The 21,618-nt window shown below is 39.6% G+C and overlaps 1 protein-coding gene across 1 annotated transcript; it reads left to right on the plus strand.

Annotated features, from left to right (window-relative positions):
• Window positions 1-495: 495 nt before the first annotated feature.
• dcn (decorin) lies at window positions 496-20,085 on the plus strand. Its single transcript, XM_077234442.1, has 8 exons — window positions 496-954; window positions 8,013-8,262; window positions 15,526-15,638; window positions 16,730-16,943; window positions 17,070-17,183; window positions 17,276-17,369; window positions 18,416-18,554; window positions 18,814-20,085. Exons 2-8 carry the CDS (start codon window positions 8,028-8,030, stop codon window positions 19,012-19,014), a joined length of 1,110 nt encoding a protein of 369 aa, XP_077090557.1. The 5' UTR covers window positions 496-954; window positions 8,013-8,027; the 3' UTR covers window positions 19,015-20,085.
• Window positions 20,086-21,618: the final 1,533 nt, after the last annotated feature.

The following is a 21,618-nucleotide window of genomic DNA, read 5'->3' on the forward strand; positions in this document are numbered from 1 at the left end:
GGCATCCAGTGGTCTGATAAAATCGCTGTCAGTGTGAATGAGACTGAAATCCTAATCACCCCTTTCTAAACGTACAGCTTATCTTTCCTGTATCCTGAAAATGTGCCAGAAAAGCTCAAAAGCTGATTTAGGATAATTGACTCATACCAATTCAGCAGTCTTTCAATTTCGACAGGAAAAAGAGAGAAAGTCAAGCAAGTCTAGAATAACCGAAATAAAGAAAGACACAGAGAGAAAAAAAACTGGGTCTTGATTTCTGTAACTAGCTGAACTCAAGCCAACTCCTCCTTCTCCATTCTGTGTTCCTCCATTTGCACATTCAATGCTCTTCCATGCCTGTTACTCAGTACAAATAAACAAGCTTAATAAGGATTTGGAAATGCTGTACGTGTGTGTGTGTGGTTGAGGTTATGGGTCACCGAAAAAGTTTCTTGTTTCAAAAGAAACAAAAGTATAGTGGGTGGAAAGGAGGGGACTGTTTCCACCATGCAAAAAAGCAGCGTGAAGTCCACCGAAAGGGTACGCGAGAAGGAGGGAGACGCTTTTGTTGTATCCAGAACTCCCTGTCTTTACCAGATGACACAGTATGGGAGTCTGCCAATGCCTGTATAGTCCCAGCCTCTCGTCTTCCAACTTTTTTCCCCCTCGTTCCAACTGATTTTGGATCGCTCCAGACCGGGGGAAGTTCTTCTCCAATTGTCTCATTTGAAAGGGACGAAGAAATCAACCCCTCCCTCTCTCCTGTTCTTCCCTCCCTCCCTCCCTCCCTTCACTCGTCCTCTCTCTCTCCCTCTCTGTCCTTCTCTCCATCCCCTCCCCCCTGACAGAGCACACCTGCCTGATCTTGGCTGCAGGCGTCCACACAACGATCTGCCCTCGGCCTGCCGCGCTGCACATCGGCTCCAGCCCTCTCTGGATTTGCGGATCTTCGTCTACGCGCTCCTGTGCGTACAGGTAAGATCAGCTCACTGCAAGCTTTCCTGTTAACTCCTCTGAGTGCTGAAAAGTAGGGATTGTGATTAAGAGAGCAGATTGACCATCTCAAAGAAAGGTTGATGGTTTGCACTGATGAAATGTGGGTATAACCCCTCGAGAATCTGCGGTTTGGTGGTTTCTGCAGATCTTTAAAGGTTGGTGCAGAAATGAGGACTTTGAAATGGTTTGGCTGTTTGCTTGAAGCTTTTAAGTGAAGTTTTCAATGAATTTGATTCATTCTGGCACATTCTAGATTTAAAATTTCAGATATAGTGCAATTGAGAGAATACAGAAGTGTGTTTATGAAATACCTTTCTTTTGAAGCTCCCTGTATATTTGTACCTTGTTAATAGCTATGTATGGTTTGCATGTGGATTAAGGTCATGTTTGCATTCTGATGAGAAAACCATCATCTGTATTTCAAGCCAGAAAAGTGAGTTCATGCAAATTGATGGCCGATTTGATTTGATTTGTTGTTCAGTTTGAGAGGACAGGACATTTTCCGTCTTTTCCAAATTGTTTCCCTGCTCTGTGAAATCCCTCACACACACTCACTGTTGTGAAAAAGCCATTAACTTTTAGAGTGCCCTAACTCTCACTGCTCCGTCCTGACTTTTCCATACCAGTTTTTCTTCCTTTTGTGCACCACTTGGCATTTAGAGAGAGTCCATGTAAGGCCTGAAAACACTAGAGAATTTCAAACAGCGCTGTCCTCGGATAGACCTGTCTGGAGAGATGTTTTGTCCTCTGGCCTCACTCTGCGTCTGCTTGCCTCTACTCGCTCAATGTCGTATCCTAAACTCTTTATTCGTGGCGTGGAAGCCAAAGTGCCTTGAGCCATATCGGCTGAAGGATGAAAGCGGTCTGAAGGAGAAAAGAGAGAGATGGAGAGAGTGAGAGCGTGGGACTGGTGTCTTATTAATCCTTTAATGATATAGCTTCCTTCCAATCGTAGGCAAGTTTGACAAGGCACTTCCTGGTAATCCCACCACAAAATTCCCAGCTAACTCAAAACATTCGGAGGGGGGAGAGGAAGAGGTAGCCAAAGGTTTAGGCACATTCAATGTGCGTAAATTGGGACAATTTGTGATCTTGAGATGACACTTTGTCTAAACTATCAATTTGCGGGTGCATTAATAATGAAAAACATTATTTGTCTTTTGTTAGGGATTGGGGCTAGGGTTAGAAAATGTTTTACTCTTTTTTGTGGCTTACAACTTTCATTAATTGTGAACAGAACCCACATACACAGTTTGTACCATGACAGGAAACCCTCTCTTCCTCACTTCAAAGACAACATCCTCAGGCCATGCAATAAGTATTATTTGGAAGCCAAAGGTCTCCATTTGATTCAAACTATGTGATGTTATAAAGATAGAGTCAATAAATGGTAGCCATGCGGTTCATTGTCTGCTTTTCCCCTCTTTATTTGACTTTTAACCCTTTGAGGAAAGTAAATGGCAGCTTTGGACCAAAGTCAAAGCAGTTGCTTATGACAGATCGGCAGTTGCCATGGAGAGAGGAAGTGAGAGGATGAGTGAAAGAGTGCTTGTATGTAAATGTGAATGAGTCAGAGAGTGGGATTGACTAAATGAGTTGTCTTAATCTTTTAGATCTTTTTTTTTCCCCATTCATTTTCTTGTTAGCCAAAATAATCAGCCGTCCCTCAGCATATAATTGCTTATTCGATATCTGAAGAACTTTTTGTGGCTTTGGAGGTATGTTCTTTTGAAGAAAAAGGTTTTTTGATGGTATACCATGGTTTTGATCTGTGAGAAAGTCTAATTGTGCTCTGGCAGTGGCTTTGGAGTTTGGTTTAGTGGTCTGGAACCAGTTTGACCGCAGAGAGCAGAGTGGTCAAAACCCTTGTATGCTGGTGTAGGTCAGTGCAGTTTGTTGAGCTGAATAATAAGTCCTCATATTTCGTGTTTTTCCCTTTTGGTGCTTTTGTTTTGATATAGAATTGCATTTCTTAAATTTTTTTGGTGTTTGGGGATTTCTGGGTGTTTTAGAGCTTTTAGTGGGCGAATGCTTTCATAACTAAGAGGCAGTTTTCAGGGTGCATTGATAAGATTGGACCGTCTATGTTTTCATGTTTTAAAATGAAGGGAGCAAGGGAGCACATATGTTTTAAATGTCCCGTAGCCTGTAAATGCCTTTCTGTGAGTCATTGCTGAAAGGAGCAGCAGGTCTGTGTGTGTGTGTGTGTGTGTGTGTGTGTGTGTGTGTGTGTGTGTGTGTGTGTGTGTGTGTGTGTGTGTGTGTGTGTGTGTGTGTGTGTGTGTGTGTGTGTGTGTGTGTGTGTGTGTGTGTGAGAACAAGGAAAGTAAGATAAGAAGAGCTGTATTCCATTTTCAATATGCAACTTGCACTGTTTAATGATTGCTGACAATTTACAAGATACACTACAAATTGTTTTTAAACTTGTTTTCACGTAAAAGATTTAAACATTCTCAAATCAAGAGACATTTACTTTACTTAATATATTTAGTTTTGCTTTTGTTGTTGCATCTTCCATGGGGTAAGAAAATAAGATTTTTTTCTTGTTTTAGGCAAAAAAATCTCCCTTAATTTGTATAAATTTTTTCAAAAAACAATACTTATTATCTTTATTATGTTGATTTATCTTGATTTAGAATGGAGTGTTTAGACATTTTGCTGAAAAATAAGACAAATACGTGGTAAGAATTGTTATACGGCAATGCAGTTAATTGCAACAGGTAATTATATTGTGTACAAGTTATATGTTGGGTGCATGTTCTACTACTACAACTTTATACAGTAATAAACAGTTAACATGAATATTGTAATCTGAGTTTGCTCACATGACATCATCTCCACCACACTATCCCATAAATCACTTGCTCTGTTTGGATAAGCCAACCTTTCTAAGACACAATGCAGTCTGAATGATACAGTACAGAACTATAATTACTGAACACACTAATGTCACAATTCTGTAACATAAACCACCTGTAGTGGAGCAGTCTTGAGATTAAACTCAAATGTAATGTATGTATTTATACAGTATATAAGCTATGTATGTTAGCTGTGGTGTCAGTCTACTCTGCCAGATTATGTATTATTATACACAATATGTTCTATCAAAACAGGTCCCCATGTCTTTGGCTCTCAAATTTATCTTATTTAAGTATGTTTGTATACATCGATACAAAATTGGTTGATTGACGTAGAGAAAGAGAAAACTAGACGTTTCAACCCTCCCTTTAAATCAGACCTGCTGTGACACAACCCAGACCTCAAGAAAGACAAGAAGGTAGACTGAAAACAAGGGCAGAAATGCATGGAGAGAGAATTTGAGAGTTAAAGTGGAAATTATCCTTTCTCCTCTTGATTATTAAAAGCCCACATTTATAAAACCAAAAACAGGTCAGTGCTAATTCTGGATTCTGTGAAGAAGTTCAGCTGGATCAGACTGTTGCCCGACCCGCAGACGGAGAGAAATCAAATCCAAAGGCTTGTAACAGCCTGGCAGAAGCTGATAGTTAGGCACAGTACTGCGTCTGTGAAAAAGCACTTCTCAAGTTTATTTAAACTCAGTCCTGATAATCGTTGACACATTGAGCCATCTGACGCTTTTCCATTGGTTCCTGCTGAGAAGATACAGACATAGCATCCTTCTTGTTGAGTTGGTCTTCGGCTACTTTCTCTTTGATGGGATCTGCGGATCCAAGTAGAGAGTGAATTGAGCCAATTAAACCAGCCATTCATTTTTCTTACCAGCTATGAAACTATTTTGCATTATTTGTAAAAAATTTTTTTACATTATTTGACAGTGTATAAAAACATAATGTACAGATGTGTAAAAATACTTTTAAATATATTTTAAAATCTAAAAATAGATTTTGTAAAAAAATTTTTAGAATTGCACCATTATACGGATATTGATGACATTAAACGTATTTAATTAATCACATTTGGTTAAATACCATGAATCAGAAAAATGATTTCACATTTGTAGGTTTCTGAAGTTGTTTATACGCAAAATGCTTATGTAGATGCAATATTAATTAATGTTTGTGTGCTTTAACCCCGATTTACCTACGAGTACCTCCCATTTTTTATGAGATCAGGTTCACACATTGTGATGTTCCTAATATATTTGTTTTGGTGGTTGGCACATGAAGTTTTATGTTGAAGTTCCTTATAAAGTTAAAATTTGTTAGTCTTGCTTAGCCAGACTTTCAGACTAATGGCAATAGGTCTCCATCAAAGCTTCCATTGGCCAAGAACTGCCCATAAGAGGACGTCTGACTGACATGTAAAGTAACCAATCACAGTTTGTTTTGTTTCCAAGTCATGTTTAGGGGCATGAAAATAAAAAGTTGATGTTCCTACAATAACAGACCGGCGTGCATCAACTAAATTATTAATTTAATAACAATGGCGCCGCGAACTTCACATACTTTTGAAAATCCAGCGTTTAGTTGATCCTGATAAGCGCTCATTGTCACAGTTGTAAACGTGATGGCTTTCTTTTTCCATGAGGGGGTTTGGCATCACAACAGCTTTATTTTACGTTAAAGAATGCGACACACATCTCCTGGAAATCCTGTATTATTCAACAAATCAGATGACGACTTAGAAACTCCTGAAGTGTTTCACATTTTGTGCGCCTTATGCATGAGCCTTTCAGCCAACAGTCCATGGGAGTGACGATGGAGACTACCAATTATTTATTCGCTAAAAGCCAAGTTTTGTGATTGCCGCATGAGAACTTTGGACCCTGCCTGCACTTTCCCAACAACGGCATGACACCATCAATCTGTCTTGTCTGTTTGCCTGGCTCTCATAACGGCCTGCGGTTTGTTGACATGGACGCAACTCAAATGCAGCAACAGCTTCCCATGATCCCCCTTCAAACATAATCGCTCGTGGTGACAGCCTGTAATGCTCAAAGGGCTTCTCGTTCTGCTGACCAGGTCCTGAGGCTCTAAACTCTTACTGTGGCATAATTCCTGCTGGGAATGCATATTGAAGAAGGGGTTCATGCGGCTCAACTGATCGCACAAGGCCATGGGTTCAATTCCCAGGGACGCACGCACATAAAACAACCTTAAATGTAAATCTACCAAAACTTTAAATGTTAAAGGGCAAAGAGATTCTGCAATGTGTTTGCTCAAAGCATCTCATTGCCCACTGGGTCAAAGGTAATTAAAGGTGTTTAAGTGGATGGATATTGTATCCAGGCCTGAAAACATACAGCATTACAAATAGGATGTCTAAATTGAGGTCAGTAAGTTGTTGTTTTGAAATGGCGTTGAATAAAATTACAATTTCTCATTGTTTCTCTTGAAACATGAAAATTGGTTGTGGTTGAGCTGAAGGAACCTCAGAAAATGGTTTCAAATTGCTCTCATGTGATGCAAATCAACAGTAACAAGGAATCTACGGCTGAAGGTCACTTGGCATGCATTGCAGGTCACTTTTTTCAATTTCTTACTGAATAGGACTTGTAGGATTTTGCAACTTCTGATTAATTTTCTTCGACAAAGACAAATTTTTGGCTCTACACTCCATTTGCTTGTAGATATTGGCTATAAATAGTGAATATACATGTTTCCAACAGAAGTCTTTTATGGTTCCTCAATGGAATGTGTCACTAAATTCATCTTCTATAGGTCTGCACTGATTAAATGTATGTATCACTGTCTCTTACTGCTTGAGGAATTAGGGAAGGAAGTCATCTTTTCCAGAAGGTTGTCAAGGTCAGTTTGAGTTTAACAACAGAGCCACAGTAGTTATTCACTGTGCAAGACGTGGCCTCCCGTAGCATTTGAACTACTGTAATTATGCTGTATGTTGATTACATGGACCTGAGATGACCCTGAAAAGACAAACTGGCCTCTGGGAGTTACTGTACCTACTTTACAATTTCCTCGTCATTCAACGAAGTTCAGCTTCTCCTCAGACAGATGTTTATGTGTGGGCTCGTGGACAACTTTGTGCACTTTCTCTGAGATTGTTTTATTTTTCCTGACTGAAGGCATGAATGAGTTTGGTCAAGCCAGGTCAATTTTCAACAGTTTTCACAAATATAGAGTGCAGGGTTGTCCTCTTGACAGATTATGGCAGGGGTTTTCAAACTGGGATCCAGAGACCTCATAGGGGGCTTCATGGAATATTTAAATCACTTTTATAGTATTGTATATTATTACAGTGTCATTTTGCTTTCTAAAGACTGTTTGCATATTAATGAGAATTATCACAATTCATTTATTGTATAAACAGTTTATTGATTTATTTGATTATTCAACAGTCATTACTCCAGTGTCACATGATCCTTCTGAAATCATTCTAATATGCTGATTTGATGCTCGAGAGACATTTCTTATTATTCATTATAATATTTTTCTGTGAACTGCAATACATTTTTTAGGATTCTGTGCTGAATAGAACGTTCAAAAGAACTAAATTTATTGGATAAAATCTGTCAGTTTTGATCAATTTAATGCATTCTTGCTAACTAAATGTATTAATTTCTTTCAAAAATGCCAATTCAAAACAATACTGTATTTTATGCCAATGTGAGGGGAGTCCCTCGCAAGGAGATCATATTCAAGATCAAGTCCTAGGCAAAAGGTTTGGAAACTCCCGGTTTACCGCATTTGATTTAATGGTTTGATTACCTTCATTACAAAAGCCAGTAGTGATTAAAAATATATGAAGTATTTTTAGGAATAATTAAAGAGAATTTTTAATTCTTTATTTCAACCCATGAGGTTCTGTTCTTAATATAATTAATCTCCTTATTTTATTAAATGTATAGTAATCCATTTAGTCATATAAAACTAACCATCTGTCTAACACCATGAAAAGTTGCAGCAATAGCCAGCAGAGACCTCTACTCTAATATGCCTACATTTGACCCCTGACCTCTACTCTGCCTAGTTATTACCCACATTGTTCAGTCACATTCATGCAGTCTACATCTGTCATTTGACTTTTGACCTTTCACAGATCCACCATATCACCCCTCACCTTTAACCCCTTCTCTTCGCCATTTTACCTCCTAGGCCTTAATCAGCAACATGAAATCGGCCTGTCTCTCCCTGCTTTTGGTGTCCGTATGCTGGGCTCTGCCCTTCCGTCAGTCTGGCTTCATGGACTTCATGATGGAGGACGAACCGGGCTCAGGAGATGAAAAATTGCCGTCTCGTAAACCACCCCTTCAGACACCACCTATTTTACCCGATGGACCTGAGGGACCTTTCTGCCCCTTCCGCTGCCAGTGTCATCTGCGAGTGGCCCAGTGTTCTGATCTAGGTAAACACTTTGTGACACTAGACTAGACTGCTTGATGAAAGCTGCATATGTTCTATGTGATTTTTTTAACCATTATCACAATGTTTCTGACTGGATTTGGACAACATGGTAAAATGATCATTGGCAACAACAAACTTGTTGACTTTATGAATAAACCCACAGACCAGTTACAGTCTGTTTATCATCCATCTGATAGCCTGCATAATGTTTACAAAACTCAATCTAGCAAGCTGTAATTTCATACCCTAGCAACCACCCGGAACACCCAAGCAACTGACTTGCAACACCCTAGCAACCATGCAGATCACTCAAGCATCTCTCTAGCAACCCCCCAGGACACCCTTGCAGCCACCTTGCAAGATTCTAGCAACACACTAGAAAACACTCAGAACGCAATAGAAACCACATAGTAATGCCTTATCAACCACCTTGCAACAACTACCTTCATCAAGCCAACATCAAAGCTTGTCTTTATAAACTTTCCTATATTTTTTCAAATTAATTAAATCTTTTGTTTTTAGTGCTGTCAAATCGATTAAACAGGGTTAATCGCATCTAACATAAAAGTTTTTTTTAAATACATAATATATGTGCACACACACACACACACACACACACACACACACTTTGATTCGACAGCACTAATTAATATATTTATTAACTTTCACTGTTCCCTTTCGAAGGGAACTCGAACTGCGTCAAGCGCTATGGGGAACGCCTCAGTGTGACTGATGACTGAAACACTGTAGAATCACGACAATCCTATTGGCCGGCGTCAGCCATGACGTCATGCTCTAGCGCGACCAGGAAGTATAAGAAGAGCGCCTTGAGAATATGTCATCCTCTTTTCGTCTTCAGGGACTGTTTCACTGACACTGTGAGTAAAACGAAACTATGGCAAACAAGGGAAGTGTGCCGACCCGTGTGAGAGGTTTCTCACACCTGGTGGCACTCACTACCTTTGTGGGCTATGTCTGGGTGAAAAGCACATGCACTCTGTTCTCAAGGGGATAGAGTGCGCCGACCGTGAGCGTTTTTCTCAATGAGAACGTTCCGTTCTCCTCTGTCTTTTTTCTTGAGGGAGGATTGACAGTCATCTTTGCCTCGGGTCTCGCTCGTGTCGAGGCTGAGAGGAGACTAAGATCGCGGGGATCTCAGAGGGAGCTCGTTGACGAGTTTGAGAGAGGAGTGAATCTCTCGGACTCGTCGGCGGGTGACGAGAACGAACTGTATGGCGGGGATGCACATTCTGACGCACCCTCTGGTCCAACAGTCAGTGCTCTACTGAACACGCCCGCCAGGCTTGAGTAATGCCATGGCAGCGCGTCAGAGAGGAAGCGCTCAAAAAGAGAAAAAAAAAAGAAGAAAAAACTCTTGATGAGCGCTTTCTCTCTGGCCACACCCTACCAGACACCATTAACAGAGTAGTTGGCACTACATGCCTCCTCCGGTTAAAATGAACGTAGACAGGCTGTAATTAACGGCCTCCGTTCCCCTTCCTGGATAGGATGGGTTTCCCTTACGCTGTGGTGAGATTGCTATAGGAACTCTGTCGCTTCCTTTTCACTGATTCGGGTAGCCCAGATCTAGGTCTCCTCTCATGCGAGAATCATCATGCTGAGACCTCTGGCACTGGAGCCCCATGCAGGCAGCACGGCAGCTGCAGGTAGAGGTAGACTAGGGATCACTCTCTTAAAAAAAAAAGCGCAGAGAGATTTTCCTGGATTTAATTAATATAGTTGTTTCCACTAATAAAAAGACTAGTTTAAGACCACTTGGGTGCGAGCATGGCAGGCCTCCTCTTCTTAGAGTCTTTCTGCTAGGCCCCTACTCCCTATAACCCTGTGGAGGCAGTTTGCGTCTCTGAATTTGAGACAGTGGTCAAGTCGCTCCTCTAGAGTAGGATGATGTAGTACTCCCCTAGTTAGCAGGGTGTTTCTATAGAGTGCTTAGTAACGAGCTAGCTCTCCTAACTATATATATCAGGCCTCCTGTCCTTGAGAGTCATCCTGATAAGGTCTCCATATGTACAGTTAGACTGTGTTATCTGTTTATAGCATGTGTCAGGCCTCCTCTCCTTCGAGAGTCATCCTGCTGAGGCCTTCATGCAAACAGCCCTCCAGGTAGAGCTTGAGAAGATGTCCCTCCCTCTCTAAGGAGGTGTTTTAGGTCCCTCGCTCCCTGAGCTCTGATGATCGTCGAGCTAGCTCTCCTAAATTTGTGTCAGGCCTCCTCTCCTTTGAGAGTCATCCTGCTGAGGCCTCCATATATTCATTTAGGCTGTGTTATCTGTTTTTAGCATGTGTCAGGCCTCCTCTCCTTCGAGAGTCATCCTGCTGAGGCTTCCATGCAAACAGCCCTACAGGTGGAGCTTGAGAAGTGGTCCCTCTCTCTCTGAGGAAGTGTTTTAGGACCCTCGCTCCCTAGGCTCTGGTGGTAGCAAGCCTGCTGTCCTATCTAAATGCCAGGCCTCCTCTCCTTCGAGAGTCATCCTGCTGAGGCCTCCATATATACAGTTTTGCTGTGTTGATCTGTTCTATAGCATGTGTCAGGCCTCCTCTCCTTCGAGTCATCCTGCTGAGGCCTCCATGCAAACAAGCCTGGCAGGTAGTAGGAAAAGGGGCCATCTCACTAACAGAGAGTTGTTTAGGCCCCACACTGCCTGAGTTCTGGATCATGAACCTTATTCACCCTATGATGGAAAGCTCTAGACCACAGTGGTGTAAGTGTGGCAGGCTTCCTCTAGTCTCAGATTCATCCTGCTGACGCCTCCGCTTCCCATAGCACTGTGAAGGAGCTATCGTCTCTGGCTAGAGACTGTGGGATGAAATGCAAACCCAAACAGGTTGTTGGCTTCAGCGTTAAGCATGATAGCCTCCCTGGTATGGGGGTTGACACTGTCCCCCAGAAAGTAGCAGGCTAGGGCCCATAGGCTCCGGGCTATACTCCCTTAAAGGAACCCCCCTCTGAAAGTCGGGCTGTGGTTCCCATGCCCTCGAGCTGGCAAGCCCTGTGTGTGATTCACAGAGTCCCCCTCGCTTAGCATGGAGCTCGGGCAGTGGCCGTAGGGAGTAGTGCTACAGTGCTACAGTGCAAGCAGTAAGGGGCTTTAACTTTGAGTTAATGTGTTTTTGCTTGTAGCCATAGTTGCCAAAGCATCCCCTCAGCATGGCAGCGTGGGTATCTCGTCCCCCATAGCGCTTGACGCAGTTCGAGTTCCCTTTGAAAGGGAACGTCTCAGGTTACGACTGTAACCTATGTTCCCTGAAAACAGGGAATGAGACACTGCGTCTCATCGCCATGCCTCCGGTCTGCTTTTACAGTCCCTTCAGACGAAGTAGATGACATGTTCTCTAGGCGCTCCTCTTATCGACGTCATGGCTGACGCCGGCCAATAGGATTTACGTGAATCTACAGTGTTTCAGTCATCAGTCACGCTGAGGCGTTCCCAATAGCGCTTGACACAGTGTCTCGTTCCCTGTTCTCAGGGAACATAGGTTACAGTAGTAACCTGAGACGTTTTCCTCAAATGTTGGTTTTGTCCTATACACCTGATGTCATTTTTTTCATGGCATGAACTGTCAAAGCCCAAGCAGCCATGAATAAAACCTCTCTCTTTGTTTGATCTGCCCATTGTTGAGTCACCATTGAATTACTTGCGTCACTTTTTCAAAACTACTTTAAATGTTTTCATATGCTGTTAACTTCACTCACTTCCATAGACGACTAGGCATTAACCTCCAGACGGCTGCCTCATTTTCCTAATTGAATCTCCAGGCATGTGTGTAATGCTTGAGAAAGGCTGTTCTTTTATCAGGTTACTTTTAACGATTTCCGCTTCTTTTCCTGTAAAGCTTCCCTGTCCACCGAGTCACTGTGATTAACGCAGAAAAGAGCAATAGAAACAAAAGAGTGATATAGTTACAAAGAATCGAGTCTTACAATTCTGATCCTTCTGAATTGTTCTGGGATTGTTTTAACTAAGTTTTATTGTCTTTGTCATAAGATCTCTTTTTATTTCTCTACCCTTCTATCCCGTAATCCAATGTAATTGAGTTGCTGAAACATGTTGTCTCTGTTAGCACAGCTTTTTCTTACAGGAAATTACTCAGAGGACTGTTTGATAGGCTGAACGTCTGTTTGGAAAGAAATACTGTTGACCAGGAAAAACGACAACAGCAATTCTCAGAAAGGGCCAATTCCATTCTTTCGTAAAATTAACACTCAACTCCAGTTGAAATGGACAGAGAAAGAATGAAACGGTAAAATGGGATTGATAACAAGGATATATAAAAAAAGAAGACCAAATAGTTAAGGTCTCCAGCTCTCATCTGCTCCGCAGGTCTTTTGGCTTGAAACAGACCTGGAAAAGAATAGAGGGAGGGAGGGGGATAGGTGTGCCGACAGGCCTGTTCTCCATCTAACTTCACCTCTTTCCAGTGAAATATGTGACCCAGTTTATACAGCTCTGCAGCTGCAGGGAAAACCGTCTGGAAATAATGCCAGAACCCAAGAACAACCAATGGCAAAATTGAGTTTGTTTGTCTTGGAAAGTTTGATTAAGAGCCTGCTTGTGTTTTTACTTGCTAACCAATTTTTGGTACCAGTTGATATCAGTTTAGTATTTCTCATTAGTAAGTGGGTTAAGTGTACAGTATACATTAGGGGCTTTTGCACCAGGTAGTTATAGAAACTTAGTTATAGGAAGCCACCAGAGCGGTTCCCCTGAGAACTAAATGTTTCCCTAGGGCCAATTTCCAGGTTGGATTCACACCGCCAGTAGGAAGCGACCGACAACGACGTCATTTAAACGTAGCATTCAACAGCGTCAACAACTGTAGAATGGAGGATGCTGTGATCGGAGCTGTTATTTTGTTGTGTCGTGGGATTCATGATAATTTAAATGGAACGTAGACGTATAAGTAATGCGATGGAAAGAGCAAAAAGGAAGGCTAGGAGGCGAAATCTCCTATGACAACTTGCGGGGCTAAATATCATAGAGACTGAGAAAACAACACAACAGCGCAGACAAAGGCGACAGGTAAATGCCGTTAACATTATCTTTTTAAAAATGGCGGCTGCTGTTTCATATGGCATGTGTTCGACCAATCAACGTACATTTACTACACTGATAATTTCTATTGTGCTTGGTTAGTCCCTACTCTGAAGTAGGAGCTAACTTAGTTTTTCCAAAAGGCGTTCTTTGTAAATTCATTCCCAGTTCCTCTGGTGTGAACACGCCAAAAAGTGCTACTTCCGTCAATGAATAACTAACTATGAAAGGTTCCTCTGGTGCAAAAGATGCTATTTTTTGAGTGTTGACGATGTAGAGAAACATGGAAGTGTGACTTATTTTGTGGATTAAACAGCATCTCATGTTTTTATTCTTCTCACCAATATGAGGAATGAGTTTAGCGTCTTTGGGCCTGTTAATGATGGCTGTGTGTTGTTCTCTGCTCTTGATTTTGATTCAGTTGCTGATTTCAGTAGTTAAATAATATTTTTAACCACAGAGGACAGTTTTCTTTTAAATAGTTTCATCTGTTTGTTCCATAAGGTTAGCCAATGCACGTTCTGAATATCTTATTGCCATTTGGGTTTCATTTTAAAACGGTTAACTCTGATTGTGATTTTACCCCCAAAATGTTATGATGTTATTTTTATTGCTTTTTGGATTACATACTGACAATATATTTATACAATATACTTCATAATAAAAAACTCTTTGACCTAAATTGATTGCTGTGATTTTAGCTGAGATGTGTAGCCACTAGAAAATGAGACTAAACAGAGGAGAACGAAAAGAACATGTGTGAGACATCTCGACAGCATTGATATGTCCAGCTGTGATCTCTGTGTCCTCTGTCCTGTGGTTATATAATTAACAGGGACATATTCTTAAACTGTTTATACACATGCACTGATGAGGAAACTCAACGCAAAACAAGACCAAACGATGTTTGTGTGAGGTTCTGCCTAAAGAGCTTTTAGAGTTGGTAAAGCAGATATATTTATGTCTATGTATGTGGATATGTGTTTACCTTATTTTTCCTATCCTTTTCCTATGTTTAAAACTAAAAAGCTTTTGGACTGTAAATGTATGAATTTAATTTGTTAACGATGGCAATTTTATGAGAAAACTTTTTTTATTTTTATGTTTTGATTCAAACAAAGTGTGTTTGTACTATTTTTATTTAAAATATATGCCATTTGTTTAAATATTTTTGTTATACAATCCAAAGACATTCATAAATATTAAAGTGTGACTTAAGTGCCTAAATACTTTTTGTTGTTTCCATGTAGCCTCTGCAGCAAATTAAATGAAACCTGCGTCATGTTGTCCAATGTTGGCAAAAATCAAATTCCCCTTTTGTGGAAATGTTATGTCAGCTTTTGCAATTGACAGCATCATACAGCGTGTATAATCCTTCCAAGAGAAACTGAGATATCTGGCATAACAGCTGTCTATGATTAACTCAATGAACCTTCAGAACTGTTTCGAAACACTAAAACATATGTGAACCATCATCATAACTCACTGATATGCTCTACTCCAACCTTTTTTTTTACTGTGTTACTTAAGCTCTAGCCCTTAAAATTGATTGGTCCAAAGTCCAACTGCATATTTATCATTCAGACTTTTTAGAAGTCTATAGAGCCCTCTTTTTCTTTCTTCATTTTGATTGAATGTTTAAAGTGCTTTAGTACTCAGTAAACCTGTCTGCTCAGACCATGTAGCTCTGGAAATTATTTTATTTTATTTTTTAATGTATTAATTTGTGTATTGTGTATTTAATGTATTAATTTGTGTATTGTGATTAAATGTATTAATTTAATCATTTAGATTTTGATAATAGAAATGTAGACATAATATTATTTATAATGGTTGTCCCTGTTTTAGCCTTGGTCCAGACATTTCTTAGAAACGCTTCTCTTATGTAGAATGGTAGCTCATAAAAGTTTCTATAAAAGTTTCTATAAACAGTTTCATCTATACAATGATGGCTGAAGCTCTTTGAAAACCAAGACCAGTCCAGTCCAGCGTTCACATTCTTTCTGCCATTTAAACATTTTTCAGGAATGTTGTGGCTCAATTTAGTACCAGAATTTACTCTTGAAGGATTTGTTGGTGTTGGACCCAGGATCCACATGTCCACAGCTGATTTGATTTCAAAGTAGATCCTAGCCATAAAAGCCCTGATTAACTCTTATCCCATTTCACCAGTGTCATTTTTCTTACTACTTGCGTTTTGTGTTTCTCAGGTCTGAAGAACGTTCCAGAAAAAATTCCACTCGATACCACTCTCCTGGATTTGCAGAACAACAAGATCTCCGAGATCAGAGAAAACGACTTCAAAGGCCTGAAGGGTCTCCAAGTGAGATATTCAATTACTCACTCTCTCCCTTTTTTTAACCACATTTTCTTTAATTCCCTAAATTGGATCGTAGAAGCAATGACATTTCTCAATCCCCCTTAAAGTCTTCACAGGACAAATCCTATTTAACTTTTAACTTTGATACGTTTTAAGACTAATTGGCTACTCTCATCCTGATAACTGGAAGTGACAGCGTGATGTTTTTTCCACGACCTTGAAACCAGCTATTTAACACAAAGAACATATGTCCAAGTTTTCAAATCAAAGCCATTTGTGAGCCTTGTTTCACATAAAAAGAAATTCTACACTCAAAGCAATTCTTTTCCCAAAAAACAAATGCTTGAGCAGCGCTGAAAAACACTCCAGAGAAAACACGTGAACGCTGTTTGTCTGCCAAAATGTGGAACTGGGTGCTAAAACTATGCGTTGCAACCACAGTGATCTTTGAAGGCAAATATCTGCTCCTATTTTTCGAAAACACTGCAAAAATTCTCTGGAGAACTTCAGGGACACTTTACCAAATAGCGCTTGGGGAAAACTTATGATCCGGAATGTGAAATCCTCTGTGTTTCCAATCCATCCTCTCCAGAAAATAGCTCTCAGTGTGAGAAATGTGTCATTCCCAGGTGCACAAGTGTAATGATTCACTTTTGGAGCGGATCTATTGTTCAGCCTACTGAACATCAATAAATATACAGCCTCCCGTTGAGGGCCCTTTGCTATTTCTCGCCTTCCAAGCTCAACATTCACATGGCGCCTAGATCTGTTAGGCGCCAATGAGAGATGAATGCAAACAGAACAGAGAGTGAGAAAATGTTGCCAAAATGCTATGTGAGCCGTCGCTATTTAATTATCACAGTGAAAATAATAATAAGATTTTTATGTGCTGGAATGTACTATAGATTATAGCAAGCAGGTAGTGACCTTTTTATGACTGAAAACCAGGGGTGAAAAGCATATTACATTTAAACAAACACTAAAACAACTTCAGGTTGATCAACTGAAATTGTGTGCATTTAAACACAATAACTATAAACTATAATATTTACAGTCATACAAATGCCATAAAGTTCCTTTTTTCCCCCCTTTAGACACTCATCATGGTCAACAATAAGATCACCATTATTCATGCAAAGGCCTTTTCTTCTCTGATCAATCTGGAGAGACTCTACCTGTCCAAAAACCTTCTGAAGGAAGTTCCTGCAAACATACCAAAAAGCCTCCAGGAGCTGCGCATTCACGAGAACCAGATTAACAAGATAAAGAAGACCTCCTTCTCTGGCATGGCCAATGTCATCGTCATGGGTAGGAGTTTTTGTCAGTGCTGCAATAAAAGCATCAGTCACCATCAAATCAGCAGTGTAAAAATATTGCATTTCTATGTATATCTAACTGTGAACTAATGCACATTTTGACTCTGTCCCATTCCAGAGCTGGGCTCTAACCCTCTGAGTAGCTCTGGAGTTGATAATGGTGCTTTTGCTGATCTGAAAAGGGTCTCTTACATACGAATTGCTGACACCAACATCACTGCCATTCCCAAAGGTACAGAATCATCCCTATTGTGAATGATAATGGATATCCCTTTCACTTCAATGAATCAGTACAACACATTAATCTGTGTCAAAAATGTCCAGGTCTGCCCAGCTCTCTTTTTGAACTTCACTTGGATGGAAACAAGATCACTAAAGTGACCGCAGACAGTCTGAAGGGCCTGAAGAACCTGTCCAAGTAAATACATCTTTCTCCTTAATACATTTCTCATTTGTTGTGCAAACAACCAGTTGAATTTATTGCATGGCAGACTTGAAAAGGCTGGACAGAAACAGCTAAAAATGTCTCTGTATAGCTGAAAACCTTACCACAATCTGACTCAGGAGGAAAAGAGTGTGATACAGAGGAAATCATAATTCAGATTTCATTAGATGTGTTTAGAATTTGCATGAGAACTGCTTAGTTGGAGGTGATGGTTGACTCACGCACCTTGTGAGACTCAAACACCATGACATCATTGCATGGATCAGTTTGCTTTGGATCAAACAGAGAAATAAGAACATTCATTACACAGATTTTCCACTGTTCATGCCGAGACTGAATCACAGCCGAGTTGTTATAGAGAATTGACTCTAATACTAACCGCTGTATAAGAAGACTGGAAGATTGTTTTAAAGTTGGTCTCTTAATTCCGATGATGAGGGAAATCAATAATATAGGTAGAAGTGTTTCTTTATTTAGCAAAACAGCACTGAGAATGTATCTGTCTTTTTTGGTGTTTTTTTAACTTTATAATTGTTTCGTTTTCTAGTATGAAATATATTAATACTTTTATTCAGCAAGGATGCAATAAATTTATCAAAAGTGAAATTAAAGACATTTATAATGTTACAAAATATTTATATCTTAGACAAATGCTGTTCTTTCATTAAAAATGTATCATGATTTCCACAGAAACATTAAGCAGCACAACCATTTTCAACATTGATGATAATACAGTAATAGGAAATGTTTCATTTTTCATGAGCATCAAATCATCATATTATAATGATTTCTGAAGGATCATGTGACACTGAAGACTGGAGTAATGATGCTAAAAATTCAGCTTTCCCATCACATGAATAAATTACATTTTAAAATATACTCAAATAGAAAAGAGTTATTTCAAATTGTAATAATATTTCACAATATAACTGCATTTTCAGACTTCTTCCAATGAGACTTATTTAAAAAAAACATAAAATACAACATTTTTTAACAACAATATCACTGTGTGTTTTCAGGCTTGGTCTAAGCCATAATGAGATCAGTATGGTGGAGAACGGCTCTCTGGCCAATGTGCCTCACCTGAGGGAACTTCACCTGGACAATAACGTGCTCACTACGATCCCGTCCGGCCTGCCAGAACACAAATACATTCAGGTGAGAGATCCCACACAAGTTAACACCATTTCCACATGTCTTCAAAGTCAGCATGAAACAGAAGTTGCGATAGTCTTTTCTTCCCTCGTAAGATCGTATATCTGAGTGAAACGGCTTTTAGAACAAGACAAAAAATGTAGGGCGGGACTTGATTTTGTCCATTGGGAAATTGATTGGATGGTTGTGGTTTGCTATTGCAGTCTTTGATTTCATGGTGACTTTAAGTCGCACATTGTCATGCTCTCATTCTGAATTCCAGGTGATCTACCTTCACGCCAACAAGATTGCTACTGTGGGAACCGAGGACTTCTGCCCACCCGGCTATAATACAAAGAAGGCCATGTACTCGGGCATTAGCCTTTTCAGTAATCCAGTGCCCTATTGGGAGGTCCAGCCAATCACCTTCCGCTGTGTCTTCGACCGCTCGGCCATTCAACTGGGCAACTACAGGAAGAAATAGAGCGTCCAATCAGACGGCTCAGTCACTGTTTTCATCCCGCCCCTTCCTGTCTGGCCTAATCCTTTCAAGCACATAACTTAGTCTGAATGTCATATCTCAGTTAACTCGAAATAAATTACAATTCCATTTTACATGCACTTTACTGGACAGATATCACATGATACTTTCAAATAGTCAAATGCATATCAGTATTGTACTGAACATACATAATGTGTTGGTATAAGTGCAGTTTATGCAAAGGAGAACAAAAATTGTACGAAGTTTCGCAAAAAAAGAAAATGAAATAAAGTAAAGCCATGACCACTTAGAATATCCAATAGCGCAAATCGCCCAGGCGAAATGATCTTTTTCGAAGGTCCGTCTCGGATCTTCTGGACCTAAGCCATGTTCTTCTATGTTTTCCGCTGGCCTGCGGAGCGGGCAACAAGGGGTTAACAATTTAGCTTGTATTCTAGAATGTACTCAGTTATTACTTTCCGTGTAGCGCTACTTCAGAATGTGCTGTTAAAAATCGTTGGTTCCCTCGTAATCAATTGAAATGGGAGAAAACAGGGAGCTGGGCTGTACAAGTTTCTCTTCGTCTCAGTGTTTCGGTGACATTTATGTTCATTAGTTTCCTTGGATCCCGTCTGCTCTGCCCAGGTCAACATAGCGCTTCGAGATGTAGACTATTGTCATTTCCACGAAAACGATTCCCCGACGTATACGCATGCTTTTTCTACTCAGCTTCTCAAAGACTGTGGTGTTATGTGCGAGTCTGTGTGTTTCTTTCTTTTTTTTGTGTTTGTTGATCGTCTGTGTTTCAGTCTGGAAGGATCGGGAGGGAGACGGCGGACATGGACACCTCCTGCTTTCATGAGAGTCATGAATGTCTCTTGTATAGACGCTGTATATAAATGCTGTATAAAAGAATCCTATCAATGCTTTGAAGCACAAGCACTTACAGTAGTTTGGACTTTAATATATCGGCATAAAGGTAATCCCTTTCTCTCTCTCTTTCTCTCTCTCTCTGTCCAATGAGGGCTCTGACACAGGTGTCTTTTGAACCAAATAAAAAGTCAAAATCTCTCACCATGCTTTCTGGGAACTTTAACTGGGTGGTTTAATGGGCTTTTTTCATGCACAGGGTTGGTTTTCAGGTAAATGAATTTGAATGATACCTCAAAATAACACAAGGCAAACTTTCTTGGATGAATGCTACAGTCGCAGAAGACCTTGAAAAGCTACGGTAAAAATGTCACGTTTGGGTGCTAGTTCTAGTTTCTTTCTCTACCAAAACTGTTTAAACTGATGTGTTTGTGTCATTTATATGAATTATACAGCCTTTGCTCAAGTTCAAACACTAAGCACAAAATTATATATATTTCAATATTATAGCACTTTTAGGTCAATCCAAGGAACAAAGGTTTCCAGAGCCTTTCATGTGGCTGTTTTATTGTCCATAGACTTAAAATACAAAAGAAATTAAGTTTTATATCGGGGGGAAAATTTTTTTTTATGAAAATATTTGTTCATTTTAAATCCTTTTAATTGTGTGGTTTATTTTCCTTTAATTCATCTCAACGTTCTATTTTGAACTGAAATATAAATGTTCCTTTGGATTTTTTTTTCTCTGATTTAGAATAGCAGCTTTTTAAAATATCAGTTACACTCAATACACCACTGCAGGGTTGACCATAAACAGACTTTATGAGAAATTATAAATAGACAAGAGTCTCTCTAAACAAAGGTTACGGTGTTAGGGTATTAGTTAATAGTAGCCTTTGTTAAGATGAAAAAGATATTAGGCCAATATAATTTCCTGATTGGATAATCATAGTCTCTAGCCAATATATGCTTATGAAATCAGGAACTTCAAAAGATGGAATGGAAATGCTGAAAATATCATAAGTGAAGAACATATTTGGCTTAGGTGCATTTTTGATCAACTATGAAGAGCATAATTGCAAATGAAGAGCATCCTTTTAATTGTGTGGTTTATTTTCCTTTAATTCATCTCAACATTCTATTTTGAACTGAAATATAAATTTTCCTTTGGATTTTGTTTCTCTGATTTAGAATAGCAGCTTTTTAAAATATCAGTTACACTCAATACACCACTGCAGGGTTGACCATAAACAGACTTTATAAGAAATTAAAAATAGTCAAGAGTCTCTCTAAACAAAGGTCACAGCTGTTAGGGTGTTAGTTAATAGAGTTTTTAGCCTTTGTTAAGATGAAAAAGATATTAGGCCAATATAATTTCCTGATTTTTAATCATAGTCTCTAGCCAATATATGCTTATGAAATCAGGCACTTCAAAAGATGGAATGGAAATGCTGAAAATATCATAAGTGAAGATCATATTTGGCTTAGGTGCATTTTTGATCAACTATGAAGAGCACTATGTTATGGCAAGACACTGAACATTAACTAACAACAGCAAAAAAAAAAAAAAAAAACATTCAAGTAAGTAATAGCCTACTTTAATACTGTTATACGTTAGTTTTCAAAGATATATGTTGAGATATAGCATACAGCAGAGGTGTAAATTTATTGAAACACAGGTGTCTGTTTCATTCATCAATTTCATAACAAAGCCACCAGATTCTCTCTCGTTTCTCT

Source organism: Siphateles boraxobius, unplaced genomic scaffold (assembly GCF_051911475.1).
Source record: "Siphateles boraxobius isolate OS27281-9 unplaced genomic scaffold, OSU_SipBor_1 19, whole genome shotgun sequence".
Classification (NCBI taxonomy): Eukaryota; Metazoa; Chordata; class Actinopteri; order Cypriniformes; family Leuciscidae; genus Siphateles; species Siphateles boraxobius.